Raw genomic sequence first — 20,726 nt, 5'->3', positions numbered from 1 at the left:
GAGTTTTATTCAGAGAGCTGTGGGAATGATTAATATGCTTTGCAGGTGGGTGGTGGTTCTTCTGTTTTTCATGCTTTAGTGTATAGAAGTAAATATTGCAGCAACACTGAGGGACCTGTGAAGGAAGCCAAAGAAAGATCTAATTATTTGCTAAACTTTTATTCTTCTGCAGGTCATTATGCATGCTCTGGATGGCAGAGTAGTTCTCATCTCTAATGTCTGAGCCTTGAAATTGTGCTTAAGCTGCAGAGTTCAGCAAGGTCCCTAGTATATGAGTAGCCCCTGTGGCGAGTACAATGGATTTTGTGATTTTTGTAAGTTACTAATGTAAATTCTCTGAGTCACATGGCTTTGCTGAGCGAGATGAATTACTGGGTTTCCACTTGATGCCGAGTCTGAAGTTTTGGCCTTTCAAGATACTTATATTTCTCTGTCCAGAGAAGGGCAAACACAGGACTGGATGGGGAAGATTGAGATGATCTCCAGAAAGCTGTTGCATAGCCCCCACAGTGAGCTGCAGGGCGAGGACCCCCTCATACCCTTGAACAGTCAAAAGGAAACACTTGTGCCCTTGCTTAGAGAGATGATAAAACAACACATGTCAAAAGTAACAGTTACCAAAAGCAATGATTTTGATTTTGCTAAAGGTTAATAAGTTTTCAGGGAATGTGCTGGCTCCTTTGACAAGCTGGATAAACGAGCACCCTGTCAATGTATGAGTGCATTTCTGGAACAGGGAATAGTGCTGACACTACTTCAACATAAATGCTCTAATTGAAATACTTCACGATGACCCTTTTAATGCCATTTTTTGGCATTATTGTGGCTATTTCAGTCACATGCTTTTTTATACAATGTCTGGACCACTTTGCTGAGTCCAGAGATCATTGGCTGGAGGGTTGGGGGGTGTTTTTTTTAGGATGCAAAAGTAGATGACTGGAAATGCATTGCCACATTCTGAACAGTGATTAAACTACTTCAGCGAAGCTATTCTCTTATACACCAACTGATTATCTGGTCTTGATTTTTAGCCAGGAACTAACTGGTCATTAGTTAGAAGCTAAAGTATATTTGTGTAAGATAGGAGGTCTGCTAAATGTAATGTGATTTAACTTATGTCATGTGTTTCTTCCTGCCCAAGAAATATCAATCTCTCAGTCAGACAGAGCCCTGATTGTGCCATTCTAATGTCTTGATACTTCTGGTTTATAGATTAAGAACATGAAAATGTGAAAATAACCATGTTACATTTTAATTACACTGGCATTAGTGTTCAAATATAGAATGTAACAAGCATTGGGGCATAACTTTTAATGACCAGATTAAATATAACGGCAGCTATTAAACAGATTTTTGGCAATCAAGCATGGGGATATTTTGTGATTTTTTTCGTTGTCTACCTTTCTGGTTTTTAGACACAAACCTTTAATGACTTGCATGAGGAAATTCTTCATTGTTGCTCTGTGAACAAAATGTTTCAAAGCACCTAAATCATGGAGGCTTTTAAACACCATTCAAGGTCAAATAGATTCGATGTGATTCAGCATTAAAAAGGACCTACCTGCCTAAGATTAGGCAGTGTGAATACCCCTTTGCACTCCTGAATCTTACGGATTTTCCAGGAAATATTTAAAGCATTAGGAATATTTTCATCAGCTTACTTAGACCCCTGTCGGGTTCTTGGATTTACTCTCTGAAAGAGCCTGTTTAATTCTATTTCTTGTGCCCTAAGAAAGACTAGTCTCCTAAAGAGACTTCTAAAACTAGAATCGTAAAATACCCTTCCCTTTTACACTTCTCCTGTTGCTATTGAGAACCCTTCTTATTCCTTCTCTCCATTTCCAAATTTTGAATAATATTTTCGATGCTTTTAATTCTCTTTAAATCTATGCAGAATAAAAAGCAGATTTATTTAATTAAATGGGATATTACTCCAATTGGATGGTCATAGCTGGCTGAACACCACTCACCACCAGCAGCTTTTGTTCTGCAAGTTTAGCTGTGGATTCAAATAATTAAAATCTGTGATCTCTTGGAGTAGGTCCCTAATATTACTCACTTATTTCACAGTCGTGTTTTATTTGATACTTGATAACTCTTCTAAATTATTAAATTTACCCATTTCACAGTCTTTCATCTGCATTTTAGTAAACCAGACGTGCATTAAAAAAAATTATCCACGGACTGACCACCTATCTACTAGTGGAAAGATACTGTTTTGAAATCTGAAACAAAAGCAGGAGAGAGCAAAATTTGGAAAGGCTGATTCATAGAATGGACTAAATGAGCTACCTTTACAGCGTGGCTTCTAATAGCAAGTTTATGGTAGGCAAAAGCAAAAGATACAAAATAGCTGTCAATTTATATTATGGTTATTAAAAGCTTACTGTTTCAGTCTAATTGCTGCGCAAGAGAGAACTCCACCCCTTTTGTGAGCATTTTTTGACATTTAAAATTACACACTATTGCTGAATTTTTTAAAAAAAAGGGTATAGCACAGTGGGAAGCACCCATCATCTAAATTAATATACCAATTATAAACTGTGTTGCAAATAAACAGTTTGATCATTTCTGTTTCTGTGCCTTATGCTGAAAGTTGAAGTGTCTCATTAAAACAAAAGCTGAAGTCTTATTCCATATTTTAGCTATCCATGTACTGATGCCCAGGAAGTTCAGTGATAAAGCTGGCAACTACTGGCTCCTCTGTGGGCAACTGTGCATTGTGCATGAAACATTAAACAGAACTTTTGACATGCTGAAGTGTTTCAACAGCTACAGTGCTAATTATTAACTGCAAGAGAATTAATTTTGCTCTTCAAAGGAACGATGACTTTTCAGGAGTTAAAGAGAGGTGCTCATTTGACAGTATGATTATTTGCAACTTAAAAAATAATAATGTTCTTTCTCAAAAGTGTAGTCAGACATGCCTGCAAGGACAGTTACTGTGTGTAATAGAAGTAATCATAACACCCAGAGATATATGTCAAATGACAATCAAACATAGAAAAAAGTGCCTAATTAAAATAGTTTGCAGAATGACCGCAATGCGAGATAGTTGTGTATGCATATATATTAATTGGTGAGAGGGCAAAATAGATGAAAATAGCCCATCACCATCCACAAGATTAGACATTAGGGGTTCAGATAAGGTGAAAATGAGCTTCTGTAATTAATAAATTTTAAACTCAAAGTGGAAATTAAATAATGCAGTGGTGTTTTATGTGTTGAAAAAGAACTGACCTTATCAAAGAAGCCCCCTTATTACTTTTTCAACTTTAATCTCCATCCCTCAATATATGCTGAGGACCACCCAGCTGGAAAACAGCTTGACAGACAAGGACCCGGGGGTCCTGGTGGACACCAAGATAAAAATGTACCCTTCCCTCAAAGAAGGCTGGCGGTATCCTGGGCTGCATTAGGAGGGGTGTTGCCAACGGGTCGAGAGAGGTGATCCTTGCCCTCTGCTCAGCACTGGTGAGGCCACACCTGGAGCGCTGGGTCCAGTTCTGGGCTCCCCAGTACAAGGGAGAGATGGACGTACTGGAGAGAGTCCAACAAGGGTCCACTGAGGTGATGCAGGGACCTTCATCACCTGCCTGGAGGAGAGAAGACTCAGGAGTGTCTCATCAATGTATGTAAATATGTTGAGAGGGTGCCAAGAGGACAGAGCCAGGCTCCTTCCAGTGGTGCCCAGTGACACGACCAATGAAAGTGGGTACAAAATGGAAACAGAGGAGGCTCTGTCTGAACATCAGGAAACACTTGTTCACTGTAAGGGTGACCGAGCACTGGCCCAGGTTGCCCAGGGTGGTTGTGGAGTCTCTTTCCTTGGAGATATTCCAAAGCCATCTGGACACGGTCCTGGGCGGCCTGCTCTAGGTGGCCCTGCTTGAGGAGGGGGCTTGGACCAGACAACCTCCTGAGATGCCTTCCAACCTCAACCACTCTGTGATTTTGTGATGTCCATCCCCATTATAGTCAATTGTATAATATAATTCTGGCTGTATGAAGAAAAATACAAGAAAAATATGTGCACCTATGTGGTACAAACTGTTCATCTTTCACTTAGCCTTTTACTCAACAGTTATCTGTTGTTATTATTATATATATAATTACATATACAAAAATAAAAAGATATTTAATAATATATGCTAACTTAATGTTTTGGAAACAAAGCTATAAATCGGAAAGTGTATATGGTAAAACTGAAAAATCTTTTTAAAGGAAATATACAAAAGGCATTAAAATACTAATAATTATTAGTTTTGGTCTTGAAAATAACAATGAAAGATGAAAAAATAAGTAACTGGACTTGTTCATCCGGTGAATCATTTATCTGCACACTACCAGTAGGCTAGTGACTTCCAGATTGGCTCTTCCTCACACCCAAGTGTCTTTTCTCGCACACACCACACAGGTCATAGTTTTAAATTTAGTAGTTACTGGAAAGGAAGTCTGAACTTCAGACAATGGTGGCAGAAAATCCAGGCTGAGGCAGTTCTTCCAAGGTGAGCTGCAGAGTATTTTTCATAATCCTTTAATAAGGACAAAGGCAAAAAAAAAAAATTTTTTTTTTTCCTCTTTCATAGTAGCTGTGAAGGAATTAGCGAAGAATTATGGTCCCCCTTTGGTAGCTGTCCTGCTACTAGTCTGCATAACTTTTTACTACTATAGGAATCATTAATACTTTTTAGAATATCTAGAACTGGGCATGACATATAGCTACAATATGGATATTTGTTACTGTTCACCTTGTAATTAGAAAGGCCGCTTATAAGTCAGAAATATTTGATTCATGTGACATAATTTTTGATCTTTCCTATAAAACAGAGTTTCCTCTTTCCAGTGCATTACCAGACTCGGTAGCCAGAAGAATCAGAGTTTTAGCTTAGTCGGTATTTTATTAGATCTGCTTTAGCTAGGTCAGTCCCAGTGCTGGCAGCATGAAACCACAAGCGTTGGCATTACATCATCATCTTCACAAAGTACAAGGACATAGCAAAAAACAATTCAGTGACTCCAGTGTCTTTCACAACTATATCCAGAAAGGTGTCACCTTTGGTACATATCCAGGCACAGTGAAGAACAAGGTTTGAAGTCCATAGATAACTTTACTTACTATATAATTAATGTAAGCCCATTTCTCAGAAATTGCTTAAGAACGGCTCTGAGTAATGTGTGAACCATCTACCGCGCATTATTTACAGAAATACTGTCTTCTGTCCTCATGTTCCTTTAAAAAAAAAAAAAAAATTTATGTAGCTTTACTTTTTATCTGGCTGCTTAAAGCTTTGCCAACTTTTCATTACTCCCTTTGCTGGAGTCTTTTTATACTTACTCAGCTTTACAGTGCTGTATCAGCTTTATGAAAATATTTTATTCCTAAAATGCTTTTCATCTTCTCTACCCTGTGAAGAGTAAAGCAAATAAAGTGAAGAACTAACCTGCTTTTCCTTACTCCCACTTTCCAATTCCACAGTATCATTTTTGGTTTGACAATTTTCTCCAGTATCTTTTCGTGTCAATTATGCATGCAGTGAGAAACCTTCTGGTAGTTGAAATATTCCCCAAGAGTCAGCATTCACCATCTCTTTTGCCTTTCTGTTTAGCATACATCTAACTTCTAATTACTTTTTTAGGTCTAGTAAATATTAACCTTCCCAACTGGTATGTTTCAAAGCTTTTCCTTAACAGTAGTGCCTGTAATATTATTTCTGGAAGTCTCTTCTGCTTTTTTTTTCCAGTTCTGTTTTTTCCAGTGAATAGTCCTTAGGTTTTCTGGATTTGCTCAGGTCATTTCTGATACAGTATTGGTAAGACTTGAAATAATAAAAGCTGAACTGGACATTCTGTAATTCTTTTACAGCGAGTCTCTCTAGACTCAGAAAGGTGGATCATAGCTGGCCCTGGGATATTTTATTGGGTTTTTCAGAACCAATACGCAGCTCGTGCTCTGAGTTTCTCCTGTGACAACTATTTTCAACCTTAGCTGGCTCATTTTTTGAATTTAGATGAGAAGTCACTGTCAAAAGTGTGAGCCCTTCGAGAAAACAGTAATAGGAGAGACCCTCTCTTATCAACTAAGAGTACCTCAGTGAACTTGCTTTCTCATACTGCAAATCACAGTTGTAATAGGCATTATGTTCAAAGTTCGTATTAGGAATATCATTTAATGAGAGGTCAACGTGGGGCATTTGTCATTTGTGGCAAGCCTGATTGATTGATTGATTGGTTGACTGACTGATTGATTGATTGATTTTTGATAAGTGGCTCAAAAGTGAGGTTTGTGGTCCTTGCTGAGACCATTTCCATGTTCAGAACTGAAGGCAGAAGCTTTGGGAGTAGAAGTGTGATGTGGTAACTGAGCCAAGCACCCAAACTATTACTGACAGCTTCTGTGAGCCTCCTGTGTTAAGTCTAGTGATGGAGAGTGGAGCACTGTTTAATGAGTAGAACTACCTTTTAATAGAAGAGGACTAATAATAAAAGAATCAGAACAGAAATCTCGAAAAAGGGCAAATAGTAATAATCCAGTCTGCTCAGGTAGGATTTGTCTCATTTGAGCCCTGATTTAAGAAGGGCTGAAGTTTAGTCTAATCTCGTCATCCAGGATAGGAGTCCTAAGACTCTATCGTACAAGGAGGAGAGTCAATGTATTCCTCCGGTGACTCAGATGTGATAATTGCTGTCCTGAGGCTAATTTCCACACGGACAGCAGTGTAGAATAACATCCTCAGCTGCACATGGCCGTGTCTAGACAGGGGCCCAGTGGCCTCCTTCCACAAAGGGAGCAAGAGGTCTATGTCTGGCCTCTATTAAACATCTTCCTGATCCTAAATCACGACCTCTGTCTCCAGGTTGTATTTAAACTAATAGTTCTTTATTTCCCTAAAAATGGATGCCATCAAATGTCATGCACGATAGCTTGACGATTAGCAGTATTAATACTATCACCTATATGGGATTTTGTTCCCTGTGGTTTTGGGGTGTGTTCTCAGCTGAAGGGATCACAGAGGATGTTGCAGTGCCTCGTAAGGGTGAATGTGGAGCTGGTGACCTGTGCCTTTCCTCTTAGCGTGCTACCCTTAAGAATCATTTCAGCTATTGAGGAATGGTTCTGTCCACTCTTCCCTGGGCTGACAGATTCATAACTGTGACAAATCTAATGTAATCATCAGGAGTTTTGTTTTACGACTAACTCCTGGATGATTGTTCTCCGCCTAGACTGCAATACTTCCACTCCATCACTCTGTCTCAAGCTGATGAAGCACTTTATGGCCACTTGTAGATCAGCTTTCACTGTTCAATTTACTGTGCTCTTTCTAATTCATTTGGAAGACTAAAGCAACAACTGATACTGGTTTTTCATTGTTTCTCCCACTATTATTTAATATTCTGAAGTCACAAGCATAGATATTCGGATATTTGCATTGTCTCAATGTTTCTCCTATTGGAAGAATATATTAAGTGAACAAGCAGATTCAGAAATTCTCTTACAGTAGTGCAGAAATATGACAGAGGATTTTAATACACAATATGTTATGGTAAACTGTATGTGGAGCAACAGATGTATAGGAAAAAAAAGAGTAATATATTACCATTATAATGTGAGAAGAGAAAAAATTAGTCAACTCTTGCATGAATAAATTTCACTGGTCTCATGAATAGCTTCATATAATTTAAAATAATCCTTCTGTATTACGAACTTGCAAGCTAATTGCCCTTGGATTGCCACAGCACAGTATAACTCTGTTGGTCTGGGAGTGTTTTGAATTTTGCCAGTTGTGAAGTAGCTACAGTGGAAACTGGAATTGAATGGGTTTCCCTATCAATATATCTGCATATTGTCATAGGGTATTATTCCAGGTGTATATAACTGTAAACATTGCTAGGTTTATCCTTTTTAAAACAATAGAGTTAAAAGTGGCAGATGGTAGTTAATGATTAACGTTTGTAGTAAAAAAACTTTTGTAGTGATAAAGTGGTTGTGTATATATAAATAGACAAGGAGCATGAGCTATGCAACTATAATTGAATTACATTAGCATAACTTAAGTAGAAGTTTAGTAAATACCAAACACCTTAATTAACTTGCACAGTATTAATTAAGAGTATTAATGACGTACTCCCATAAATGACTCTTCAAAGTGTTTGGCAACATGACACTTTAGAGCCAAACTAGTACCCGGTACCCCACCCTCTGTGGCTGGTGTATGGTAACTTATTTAACTCCTACTGCTCAAGCTTGGGATCTGCTGGGATTTCTGGAGGCTGAAGCAACAGCTTTTCATGCAGAAAGCTGGAAACCTCCCTGTGGAGTGGGACAGTAGAGTCGCTGTGCCCTCCAGTTGCGCTGGTCTGCCTCCCAGACTGGAGAGACCTTTGCTTGCTGGGCTCTTAGCACGGGCGTGGGGCAGGTCTTAGCTCAGGCTCTCAGATTTATATATACATATACATACATATATATATGTAAAGTACATATTTATATAGTACATATATACGTTTATATGTATATATATGCAAGTATGTATATAGTGTACATATATAAGTACAGGTGTATGTATATGCAAATATACTCTGCTTCCTCGACCAAAAATTTGTCCAGCAGCATTGTGTAACTCTGGCACTAACAGAAGAACCAACTCTTCTTGTGCCCCTTCAGTCAATCAGGGCAATAATTGTTTCCAATTGCAGGTTTTGCAGTCTTTCCTTTTTCTAACTTTTTATTATTATTTTTGCTGATGCAGTTTCTGGAAAACATGGCAATTATATATTTTAGTAGGTTCAGGAAGTGTAATTGAATCTTGTTATTGGAGCTGTTGGGTCTGTGCATTGGAGTCCAGCCTGATCTGTGCATCTTTTTAGCTAAGGCATGTGTTATTCATTGATGTTCATTCTAAAATCTTAATAGTGGGGTTAGAAGCCTGATTGAAAACCAGTAGTGATTCATCAGTTTATCATTCCAAATAAAGTAAATAAATAATGTAGTTACCAGTTTAGTCAATTACTTTAAAAATACTTGTGAGTCAGGAAATTATATGCAAATTGGTAAGAAATTAATTCCTGTTACATTTGAATGATTTGGAAAAAGCACATTGAATCCACAAGTGGTTGAAATTTATATTCTTCTCTCACATAGGAAACTACTGTAAATAAGCTAGCGTCTCTCTTGGGAAAGAAATGTGAATTTTGCTGACAAGCTGAGGTCTCTCAGCAGAAAAATGCATGTTGACAGTTTGACCCAGTGGCCAATTGACTGATTTCTTTCTCCCTTTTTACTTCTATTTTAGATGCTGAAGAATACCAGCCTCCAATATGGAAATCATACTGTGAGTATACAAGAAATTGAGTATTCTTAGTACCTTACCAAGGTGTTCCTGTTAGGTCTTTTCCCTTTCTTTGTTTAGAAAAAAGACATAAATGTACTAGGTGCTTGTGGAAATTACTGTATGGGACAGCAGCAAAACCTGAACTTTCCTGGTTCTCCATGGAGGAAGTGCAGCAGGGTTATGAATGCCAGACTTTCTGTGTTGCCTTAATATTGTGTGAAACCTGGTTTTCATGGTTTCTCTGCTGCGATTTTCAGGAAGGATTCCTGAGGTAGAGGTTAGTGCTTCACGTATTTACTAAAGGTCAGGCTTGAGTGTACTTGTCTTGTTATATGGGTCACCAAATCACCTTAAGATAATAATATTTTTGATCCTTAGAAATAGACACTGATTTTTGAAGTGGTGGTTTAGAAGTTGGAGACACCATTATCAGTTCTTTGAACCTTCCTGTCTGCCTTTAGAAAAATAATTTACATAGAGTGCAGTGCAGAAGTACATATTTTATGCTCTTTTTGCTTTGTTCCAAGTGTATTTTCTAATGAAGTAGCACAGAATATTGGCTTTTAAAGCCCTTATTAAAGATGGCCCTTAAATTTTATCTTTTTATTTTGAACCATTACTGGAACTTTAATGAAAGTGTAGCTTTGGGTGAGGAGGTTTTTTTTTTTTTGCTGTTTACAGATACAGTACTATCCTAAGCAAAAGTCATCTCTTTTATTGTGGCAACTTCAAATTCAGTACAGTGCCATTACCAAAATGGAACTACAAAAAGACGAGGATCACAGTAGTTACATGCATGTACATGTATAATTTTAAAGACTGGAATAAATTTGTTGACTTCACTTATGTGCACATTAAACTACCTTGCTGACTTCAAAGTCATCACCTCTGTGTTACTTGAGAATGACATTCTGCCTCAGAACAGACTGGGATTTTTTCAACCAAAATTTGCATATGCCATTAAATTACAAAAAGTGCTTCTCAGAACACTGTTCTCTAGAGACATTTTGTTGTTGTTGTTGTTGCAGTATTTCGAATGTAGAAGAAAAACCTTCTTAAAAGTCATCAACAGTGTATTGATTTGAGTTGGACCATTCCAGCATACTTTTCTGGGTACTTGGAAAGAAGCAGACACTTGAGCACGTTGTTTTAGAAGAGGAACCTGGCTTACTCAGAATCAATGGAAAAGCTCCCGTTGACTCTGACAAGACCAGGATTTTAAATGACAGATGTTTCCTTTTTTGCAGGAAGTTTTCATTAAAAAGTCAGGGAATGAGCACATGCCTTCTCTTACCTACTCTTAGTTGTCCCACTTGTGCAGCAGACAGATCACCGCATACAGTGAAAAAGTTTCATTACTTTTGCTTGATACCTTACACATAGTCCAAGAAAACTTTTTTTTTTTAAATTAAAAAAAAAAACAGAATGAACTAACAGAATATGAATATCTGATTTCCTATTCAGATATGTGTAGGATGCCAATATTGTGGTAATGACAAAGTCATGGCCTCAGCATCTGAACCCCATGCGTGAACAACCTTGGAAAAAGTTATACAGCTCCAAAATGCAAGAAAAAGTTTAAGGTTACAGAGATTTACTGCTGAGACTGCTTAGCCACAGACATGCGTTTTTCATTGCAATGTTAGATAACATATGCTTCTTTACTCTGCTAGAAAAATTCCAGTCTGGTAAATTAATTATAGAGGTTATGTGCAACAATAGCATTAATCTATGATGCAATCGACTGTCCTGTCTCATCACAGTTTTAACTTAGTGTATGTATTTCACTCTTACCAGCTTGTGTTTACTGCCTATTTAACAATTATTTTCAGTGTATTTTAGCTAGTAACTTTTAAAACTTTGCTAACATACCATTAAGGTACTTTGCATACAGTTTTGATTTCTTCTTTAAGTCCTGGATAAATTTAGGTACACTGTGTTGCCTTTTATTGACATCATGACCAAGGCCTCAATCCTTCTAGCTTCTTGACACAGTCAGATCTTCCTGTCTGTGCTGGCAAAGGATTCAAATAAATGGTATTGCACGTATCCATGGGCAAATGCCAGTCAAAGTGGAACAGCTTTCAGAATCCAAGCCTTATTCTTTGGCATAATGTACAGGTTTGTTTCAGCTGTATTTGGAAAAGATGGACACTTCTAATGCAGAAGATCCTTACTTGCTTATGAAGGATTGTTAGAAGGTGTATAGGTTTCACAGACTTTTTCTGGTAGCCCTGAGACACAGAGAATAAAAGAAATGACAAGAGTAATTTCGTATTACCAGGAAGGGACTGGGGAAAAAGTCTGGAAAGTTACTAGCAGCCAGCAGTCTCTAGGCAGTGGATTTGATTGCATTTATACCTGAGTAACAGATAAAAAAATATCCGATAACAGATTTCTCTTTGTAGTCTGCTGTAAGTTAAGGAACATTATACAAAATGACATTTTGCCTTATTACCATTACTGAGGTCATAAAGAAAGGAAGATGATAATCACAGACACGTGGGTTAGCAGGGACTTCTGGGGTGAGCTGGTCCAGCTTCCCACTCGAAGCACAACTATTGTCAGCTGTAGAGCTGAACACCGTGGCTTTACCCAGCCGAGTCCTGGGAAATTTCAGGGATGGAGCCTCTGCCACCTTTGTGGGTAACCTGCTCCAGTGCTGCACTGCCCTCTTAGAGCAGAACCACTGAGCTTCCCTGCTTCATGTGACAAGTAGTCAATTTGACTGCTGAAACAGCATAGTCATTTTTGACTTACAGCTACAGCACCTAAGTGCTTGAGTTTTGAAGAGATATAAAGCCACCCTTTTTCTCCTTTTACCACTGTTAAGATTTGCGTGTGCTGAGCAAGTCTAATGTCAATGCCATTTCAGTGTTTATTTGCATTATTTATGATCGGTACACTGATATGAAGCAATGTGGCAAGGCACGGAGCATCAGCTGATGCCATGCTTCAGCTCCTCACAAAGTTTCCCTGCCTTCTGCCCTTCATCAGATAACAAGCACAGTATCCGAGAATCAGTTTTGTTAGAAATTAAGGCTTTATTTCAGCCAGGCACTTAGGTTCCTAATTCAGCATGTGAGTAATCCTGCAGAAATAGGACAGCTCATATTGTTCAAGCTTGGCACGGGGATAAATGCCTGACTGAGATGAGACTGAGGAGGTAAGACAAAGGAACTCTATGAAACATTCTCAGAGAGAACACAGTATGTTTCTTTGCTGCTTTATAAAAGCGATGATAGGAATTTTTCCTCTGCTAGAGCATCACTGAACACTAGTCATAGGTGAGTTAAGGAGAAAGCTTGAGTTCTGACACACTGCAGAATGAAAAAAGTATGAAGAAATTGGTGATAGTCCTTCTTCCCTGACAGAAAAGGAGTAAGTGTTGATTTTTGCATGCCATCTCTTTGTTTCTTAGACAGATCAGATTTTGGAATTAGACAGGTTTTTTTAAAACATATTGTAGAATTTCCCCTAGTCATCCCATGAGACAACACTCGTCCTTTAGCAGGAACAGGAGAGATATAGTCTAACTAGTTACTTTACATCTCAAAGAAATGTTCCCCTAGAAATTAAATAATAAATTAAAGTTTTGTTAACTTTATAAGTTCCCAGGTGATTATGATACTATGAATACTGACAAACTATCTGAATTATGAAACTGATAAAGATGTTAAAGGGCCAACTGAAAGCTACTGCTTTTTTCTATTGCAGTGCTGCATTTTGGTGCATTATTACTATGCGTTTCATTTACATCTGATGCTGAACAAAAAGATACTCCCAGTCTAATGCTGTTCTCTAAGCAAGTAATAATACATTTTCTTTTTGCATGCAGTTGACATTTTGTAAGGTTAATTTTCTCAGGGCTAAAATAATGCATCATTATGTTCAAGTGTCATCTTTTTAACGATCACAGTGGGTTTGTCTCTAACCTGCCTGTCAGTTCTAAATGCTGGAAGAGACTGGGTCAGATGTCAGTCACTGCTTACCACTGTATTAAATAAGTGTGTTTTTCTATCATTTCAGTTAGCCATATCCTTATACATTGGATCTGTTTTAGGATTTTCAGAGGTGGAGGAGGGAAAATGAAGCAGAAAGTCTTGTTTTGTTGTTCGAGCAAGTAAGTGAGGGGCATGTGCTTCCCAAACTTCTGACCATCCCATGGACTCTGCTCGGGTCTCGGCAATGTTAGGCAGAGTGCGAGTGCCCAGCACTTTGGAAAAAGTATGTAATGAAATCAGGCAGAGCTGCGGGATGTTCAGCACTTTTGAAAATTAGGTCACTTAATGAGGTGTCTACACTCATTGGAACTTAGCTGTAGAGCACATTTTTCTCAAGTCACCTTAGCCATAGTATTGCACTTGTATTCATAGCCCATTAGCAGGCTTTCATACAGGAATCATTTGAAGCAGAAACAGGAGAGAACCTTTCTAGAGAAGAAGAGAGCTTTTGGTAGGGTCACACTTGCTTAGCTGCTTAGTATGTTAGTCTGTGAGATACTGCCTTTTCCCAGTTTTTCACTTAACTGAACTTTTGCTGTTGTTTTACCTCCTCCACCCTCGCCTCGTTGCGTGTCTTTTCAGGGTATCCTTGGCAGCTCTGGGCCTGTCTGGCTCTTCTCTGTTGTTTGTCTCCTGTTGAACTGCTTGGCATCCCTTACCACAATGCCACTGGTGGTTCTCAGTCCTTTCTTTCTATTCCTGATCTGTCTTTCCTCCCTCCATCTGATGGTTCTGCATCTCTCTCCAGTAGTTCCACAGGGTTGTCTTTCTGTCAGTTTAATGCCTTTCAATTTAAAACTAATATGGCCACATCTGAATTCTTTATCTTTCCCAGGAAACCATTTCCCATTCATGATGCTTTCTGTGATCACCACCATTCGCTATCTCAACCATGCTTGTTATGTGGGGACATTTTCTCATCCTGCACATCTAAGGCAGCATATAATGTATTACTGTTGTTGTTGTTGTTGTTGTTATTATTATTATTATTGTTATTGTTGTTGTTGCTGTTGTTATTGTTGTTGTTGTTGCTGTTGTTTGTTTGCATAGTAATAATCTTTCTACATTTTCCTCTGATTTATTTAGAAATCACATGTCTTTCTCAGTTCAAATTACTGTTCAGATTAATCACCCATGCCTCTCTGAGAATGACAGCAACCTTTTCCAGTCTACTCAAAATACAGTTGTTAAGATGACTTTTCTTCCTTGTGTTTATCATGAATCCCTGCACTGATTCATCCCACTGCATCCTATCAGCATCCAGTTTTTTTGTGCTTGCTTTCAAACCTTTAATATATCTGTCTTCTCCTGTTAATCATTCCTTCCTTTGGTTTGTGAAATGCTGACTCTTCTTCCCACCCTTGGTTCTCTAGTGCTATCAGCCTCAGAGATCCTTTTGGTCATTTCAGAGAGCTCTTTGCTTTTCTCATTTCCTATAAATGCAGCACAACACGAGATGGGCTTCCTCTGTGTTCTTCAGACCAACTTGTTTTGCACCACAGCTATCAAGGTTATCTTAGAAACAACTCTACTAGTTTAATTTGCTGTGTCAGTTAATATTTAACAGGTTTGATTATTGAAAAATAGGATTTTTATGAAGTGTGATTTTTTCAATTAAAATTGAAACTAATAAATTGGGGAAATCGATTTTTTACTTTAAATGTGAAGCAATCATATTCTTGCAATATTTTGAATACTTAGAGTTCCTTCTCTATACTGGAAATGTGGGGGAAGAAAAAGGTTACTATTTTCCTCTTGGATATGTTTAGTATTAAGCATCAGTAACTTGCTTAATCAGTGGTTATGCTGATTTCAGACATTCAGAAATGGACTCTAAAATCATGATATTGGGCTCCAGAACAATCAATGTTTTAAAAACCTATCTGTGATTTCTGAAGCCAAATTTTCATGCTTTGCTTGGCAATTCTTTTGGCTACACCGTTCATTTGATCACAAAAGAGTAAAAGGAAGACTGAATCTTAGTCAGACAATTGCAAGAGGTAGGAAAGACCACAAGTTATCATGTGTCTTGTGCAAAAGTAGTGGGAGATCGGGCAGTGCTGCATGATGTAGGTTAAATCCAAAGCCTTAGTACAAGTTCAGAGCTGGATCACATCCATATGCATTAAAACTGGTAGGGAATCATGAACTCTCTTTCTGTGCCCCTCCGAGGAACCAGGGATGAAGGTTGGGTTGGGAAAAGGAGAGGCTGTGATTTTCTCCACTTTGACATTAGCAGAGAACAGAAGCCCCCAAAGTTTTCACATTACCCGAATGACAAACTCAGGTGCAAGCCAAGGTCTTCCCCACATCTCAGATTTCATCACTCCTAGCCCTGTTTAAAGAGAAGCATAATTCTGAGCTTCACAAGCATTATGAAGAGCCCTGTCCTAGAATCTCGGTCTTTTAAAAAAATTCATAGGCGCAACGTGATCTTTCAGAATACAAGAAGGTCAGCATACAGAAGGCCTTTCTCGAGGGAGACAGTCCAAACCTCTGGGATTTTTGCTGCAGTTACAGAGAGACAGTCTGTCTGCGCTGGAATTGATTACTGTCATTGCATGTCAGCTTCTTCTCATGACTCTTGAGTGGAAAGGAAGGAGGGGATCTCATTAAATAAGTGCAGTGGAGAGGCTGGGGCCCAGGGTTCAGCGACTACCCCTAGCCTCAGGTCTCTCCTCCAGCCCTCAGAAGATTCGCAAAATTGATCCAGGGCCATTTGAATAGGGCGTAATTGCTCTGAAAGGAATGTTTGCTTGCTCATCAGTAATTGCCAGCAAATCTTGAAATAAATGATGAGATTGTGGTGAACCCTTTCAGACATGCTGAACTTTTTTATGGCCTATCCAAAAAACCACTGGTGTTACTGGTAAGCAAACTGTTCCTGAGTTGTTACAGCATGGTATATGCAAAAATGAAATTTTATCCCGAGATACATCTAATAAACCTTTCTAGCTAATCTTCCCAGGCATAGAAATGTAATAACAAGTACAAAAGGAAATAATACTTATGAAAGTTAAACCAATGATCACTTCAGTTAATTGGTAGGTCAACAACCAATTTTCATATAAATTATTTAGATGCACTGAAATACCTATTTTTGCTGTCCTTTTCTTTACATTTACATTTTTCTCTGCAGCCTTTGGGTAGAAAGACTTACCTGAATAAAAGTTTCTGCGTGTTGCCATCTTCTAATGATCTGTACATTTTTGTGTTTGACAGTGTATCAGTTGCAACAAGAGGCACCACGTCCCAAGAGAATCATCTGTCCTCGGGAGGTCAGTTCTTCTTTTGTTCTACCTTGTTAAATCTGATTAATTGTCAGCAGCATATGATTACCAAGAAATCTTTTGTACAGTCTGCAGGTAGTATTTGCTTTAATTTTTCTAAGCCATCATTCTATATAATCATTTTTCTTAAGGTTGATTAATTAAAGTAGATTAATATTTGCTAATTAGGCATGGAGGCCTCATTCTACCACTAGAAGCCCCTTCATTAGACAGATGCTCATTAATCATTGCTTAGTGTGCTTTTCTGTATACTACCTACAGCTTTTTGTTTCCTTGTCAAAATGAAGGTGTATTTTCTTCCTGTATCTGCATATTAACATCTGCTTGATATGTTTCAATATGATACACGTAGCTTCAGCTTGTTGAATGCATTCTGCCAAAGATTATGTTCAGGTTAAAATACTGAAGTGATAGCTGGAGAGATTGGTTCTGCCACAGAAGCTTTACAGATTATAGGATATTTAGAAATCTACAGGTCTACAGGTTTGGCTGAGTCATCTTGTCTCCTTGTTTTCTTTCTCTATATTTCTCCGTTTCTACAGAGTTAAATATGTCAGTTTCTCAACCTGCATGGCATAATAATGATGAATAACGTATGTAGATGTCTCTGCTCAATCAATAAAGCTGTGATAGCTTTATCTTCTCTAATGTCAGGGACAAATTTTGTTCAAATAGACATGTAATACTAGTAACAGAAGTACTAAATGCATGAAGTGATTGCACAAGGTATAAAAGATGATGTGAAAGAAGATAGAGACTGCAGTTCGTCGGCATGATGTGTATCTCTACTCTCAAACATCACCCTGAGCTCTGACCTGCTTCCCACACTATATACACATTGAAGCAGAGCCCTGGCACAGCGTCTGTCAAATATTAACAGATACACTCTGGGAAGAGGTTTGCATGGGGCAGGAGGTTTTGTACCTAGGCACAGGTGGTTGTCCAGGGTCATGAAGAAGTTCCCTTGTGAAGCCAGGAGTTGAATCCACTTTTCCTGAGTCTGCCCAGTGCTTTAACTAAAAACCAATGCATTTTTCTCACAAGTGAGATCTACCGGTTGTTTCAGGGCAGGGAGAGCCGGGTCTTAGCCTCAGACTGGAAGTCTTCAAGCCCTGTCAGTTTGGGATGGTCCCAAGACATATCTGCAGGACGCTAGGAGGGGCAAGCACAACACCAGAGTGGGTGAACCCTTGTGTCGTCCTTCCTCCCTGCCAAAGGCAAGGCTTAGAGAGAAGGAGCATGCTGTAGCCCTGTGGGACTTAAGTGCACGTGTGCTGCAGGGTTTTAACAAGACCTTCCTCTCTGAAATTTTCACGCAAAACAAATGACAGGGAGGTCTCTGTGGCTGGTATTCTCTAAAGGAGAGGACATTAAGTTTTTTACTAAATGAGTATCAAAATAACAGGTATTAAACTACTAGTGGTATGGTTGAAAATAGTTAAGTGATTTATTTACCTCCAGTGTGGCCTTAGAGGAGGTTCTCACTTTGTGTAAGGTAATAGTTTATCTAATATTTATTTATCTATTTCATACTGGAACTACTTTGAGGAAGAACTTATCTTGAGAAGAATCTGATTAATAAACATCGAATACTTAGGAACCTTTGTCTACAATTTGAACTCATCTTTGTGGGGATACAGGTGACTTAGTCTGAATAAGTTCAATCCAAAATTTATTATGATAACTCAAATTAAAACATTTTTTTAGTTTGCTTCCATGAGTGAAAATTTGCATCAAGGTAAAATGTGCTTTTAAAGTAGAGTAGTAATTGTATTCTTGTTCTGGAAACAAGCTTATCTACACAAGTGAAGTAAATGTGCAGCTGTGAGCTCTTCACCAGTGTGCTGTATTGAACTTGCTTCCTTAGACTCAAGAGCGTGTTATGTATAACTGAAGTTATCCTTTGCTCCCTTTGCCCAGTGTTTAAAGGCTATACATATTTAGTGCCCATTCAGGTCACTTCTAAAGATTTGCAGAAAGAAGCTAAGATCATATTAGATTAACAAATGAATATGTAATTGGCAAACCATTACCTAACAAAATAAATAAAGAATGTCTGATTCACATAATCTGGGTTTAGTTCTGACTAATGAACCATTTTTAGTGGCTCACTTCATGGACTGAAGAGAATCCAATTTTGATTTCTTTTGATTTTTTGAAATTTAGATAAACAGCTGAAAATAAGAGACTTTATTTAGCGATAGGTGTATAGAGCAGTATGAACTCCCTCAAATGTAGTCTTTGGTTGACTTCTTGTTACTTGGATTTTGAATTTTTGTGTATCTCAATGGCATGTGTTCACAACCTGATTGCTAGAAACACAGATTTTCTGATACAAGAGCCAAAATACTCTACTGCACTGATGATGTGCTTTATTTTTACAAATAGTTGGGGAGGTGGGGGTAAGTGGGGTATCCTGATACCTAGATTGCTCCTTGTGGTTCATATTACCAGTTTTATACAAAGTGGAACTACATACTGGTTTTATAGAGCATCACAGATTATTTTAGAGAGAAAATTCAGCCCTGTGTTTCTGTGGCCCCTATTAGCTTTTCCTTAGCACACAGTCTGTAAGTTGGGTGTTTTGGGGTTGTTTTTCTTGATTCTAGTTCGACTTCAGTGTAACCTGATGATTGCATAGGCTTGCCTCACTAAAGATGGTGTCTTATTAATCCTAAATTTCTGTCAGTTACATAGATCTCAAAATCTGTTTTTGTGTTATGTATGTTATGTATATTAATTTGCAATACGATAGTTAGTATGCAGCGTGATGCTCATCCAACACCTGGAGAGCCAGTGTCAGCAGGATGTGTGACTGACGGGCAAAAGAATTATCTCTCTGTGTGCACATCATAGGAACTGGTCTTGGTTGATGGCGTTCTCTTGTATAATTTAGGACTCAGACTGCTTCAGACAAATGTAAAAATTGCAGATAATTTTAAATCCTTCGTGCTTATGGGAAGATGTCTTTCATTCATAATTGCCAAGTTCTGCACTGTTCACAGGGAAATTGAAGGATCTGCTGCAAGCAAAATCTGTAACACCAACAGATAAACTTGTCAAGAGTTGGAGTTGGTTTTTTTGCTCTCACCACTTGGCATTTTCGTTGTTCCTCCATCTTTTCCATTGCCATCTTCCACATTCTCCGCATTCATTTGCTCTTCCATTACCTCTCTGTAATCCATAGTCACAGGGGGTTTAGCCAAATATCTCTGCAGTCCTGCTATCTGATTTGTGAGGATTTCTTGATTAACTATGCTCTGGAAACAGAAATCACCTCTCCCTATAGGCAAACCACCAGACTAAAAGCTAGGACTGTAAATAAAATGTGAACATTTATATCTTTGTGTCTTTGAGCTTTGCTGTCATGATTTTCCTTTTTTTTTTTTTTTTTTTTTTTGCCTGCATAAATATCTTGTCAGTGAAAGCAGGTCATTCCTGCAATGGGAATCATATTGAATGAACTGTTAGGGCTTCAGGTATCTAATGGCTTTTAATTAATCACCACTGGCAGTGGGACTAGTGTGAATATCATACCTTCCCAATAACACTGGATTTCTGCCAATATCCTCATTTGTAACCATATTCCTTCCAGCAACGTTTTAATGATTTATTTTTTAAATAGAAAACGTTTCATTTAAAAGCACCATTCAGCTGGAGGAGTAGCTTTTAAATATTGTGCAAGTGTGACGGTAGGCACCAAAGAACCAGATTTGTGTTGTGAGGAACTCATACTATAAAACATCTTTTCAGGTTTATTCTACAGAAATGCTGATAAAAAATTACATGCTCAGAAAATCATTCAAGTATTCAAATTCCTTGTTTTATTCAAAAGTAACATTTTAAAGAATTCTTAATTTTAAGAAATATTTCAGAAGTAGACTAATCAAAATTAAAATATCTTTTAAAGAAATGGAGGCTTTCACAAAGTAAAGAATTAAAGCAAGATGGTGACATTCATTTGGAAATGCTTTGTTAAGCAATAGGTTTGTTATAAATTCCTTTAAAGAGGAGTGAGTCTTACCCATGAGTTTTTGGATTACTTGTGTAGAGGTATTCATACCTGTGAATGTTATTCCTATTCTTTTCCAAGAAATCCTTAA

At 38.1% G+C, this 20,726-nt stretch overlaps 1 protein-coding gene across 1 annotated transcript in view; it reads left to right on the top strand.

Moving 5' to 3' along the window:
- LOC116961226 (beta-chimaerin-like) overlaps positions 1-20,726 on the top strand; it is a 122,138-nt gene that overhangs the window by 57,983 nt on the left and 43,429 nt on the right. The window contains exons 2-3 of the mRNA XM_032991365.2: positions 9,291-9,329; positions 16,556-16,611. Of these exons, the coding sequence (XP_032847256.2) occupies positions 9,291-9,329; positions 16,556-16,611 (95 nt within the window). The remainder of the gene's footprint in view (positions 1-9,290; positions 9,330-16,555; positions 16,612-20,726) is intronic.

The sequence above is a fragment of the Tyto alba genome, unplaced genomic scaffold (assembly GCF_018691265.1).
Source record: "Tyto alba isolate M040663 unplaced genomic scaffold, T.alba_DEE_v4.0 Super-Scaffold_38, whole genome shotgun sequence".
Lineage (NCBI taxonomy): Eukaryota > Metazoa > Chordata > Aves > Strigiformes > Tytonidae > Tyto > Tyto alba.
The sequence above is the reverse complement of the archived record's forward strand: the minus strand, read 5'-3'. Positions and strand labels throughout refer to the sequence as shown.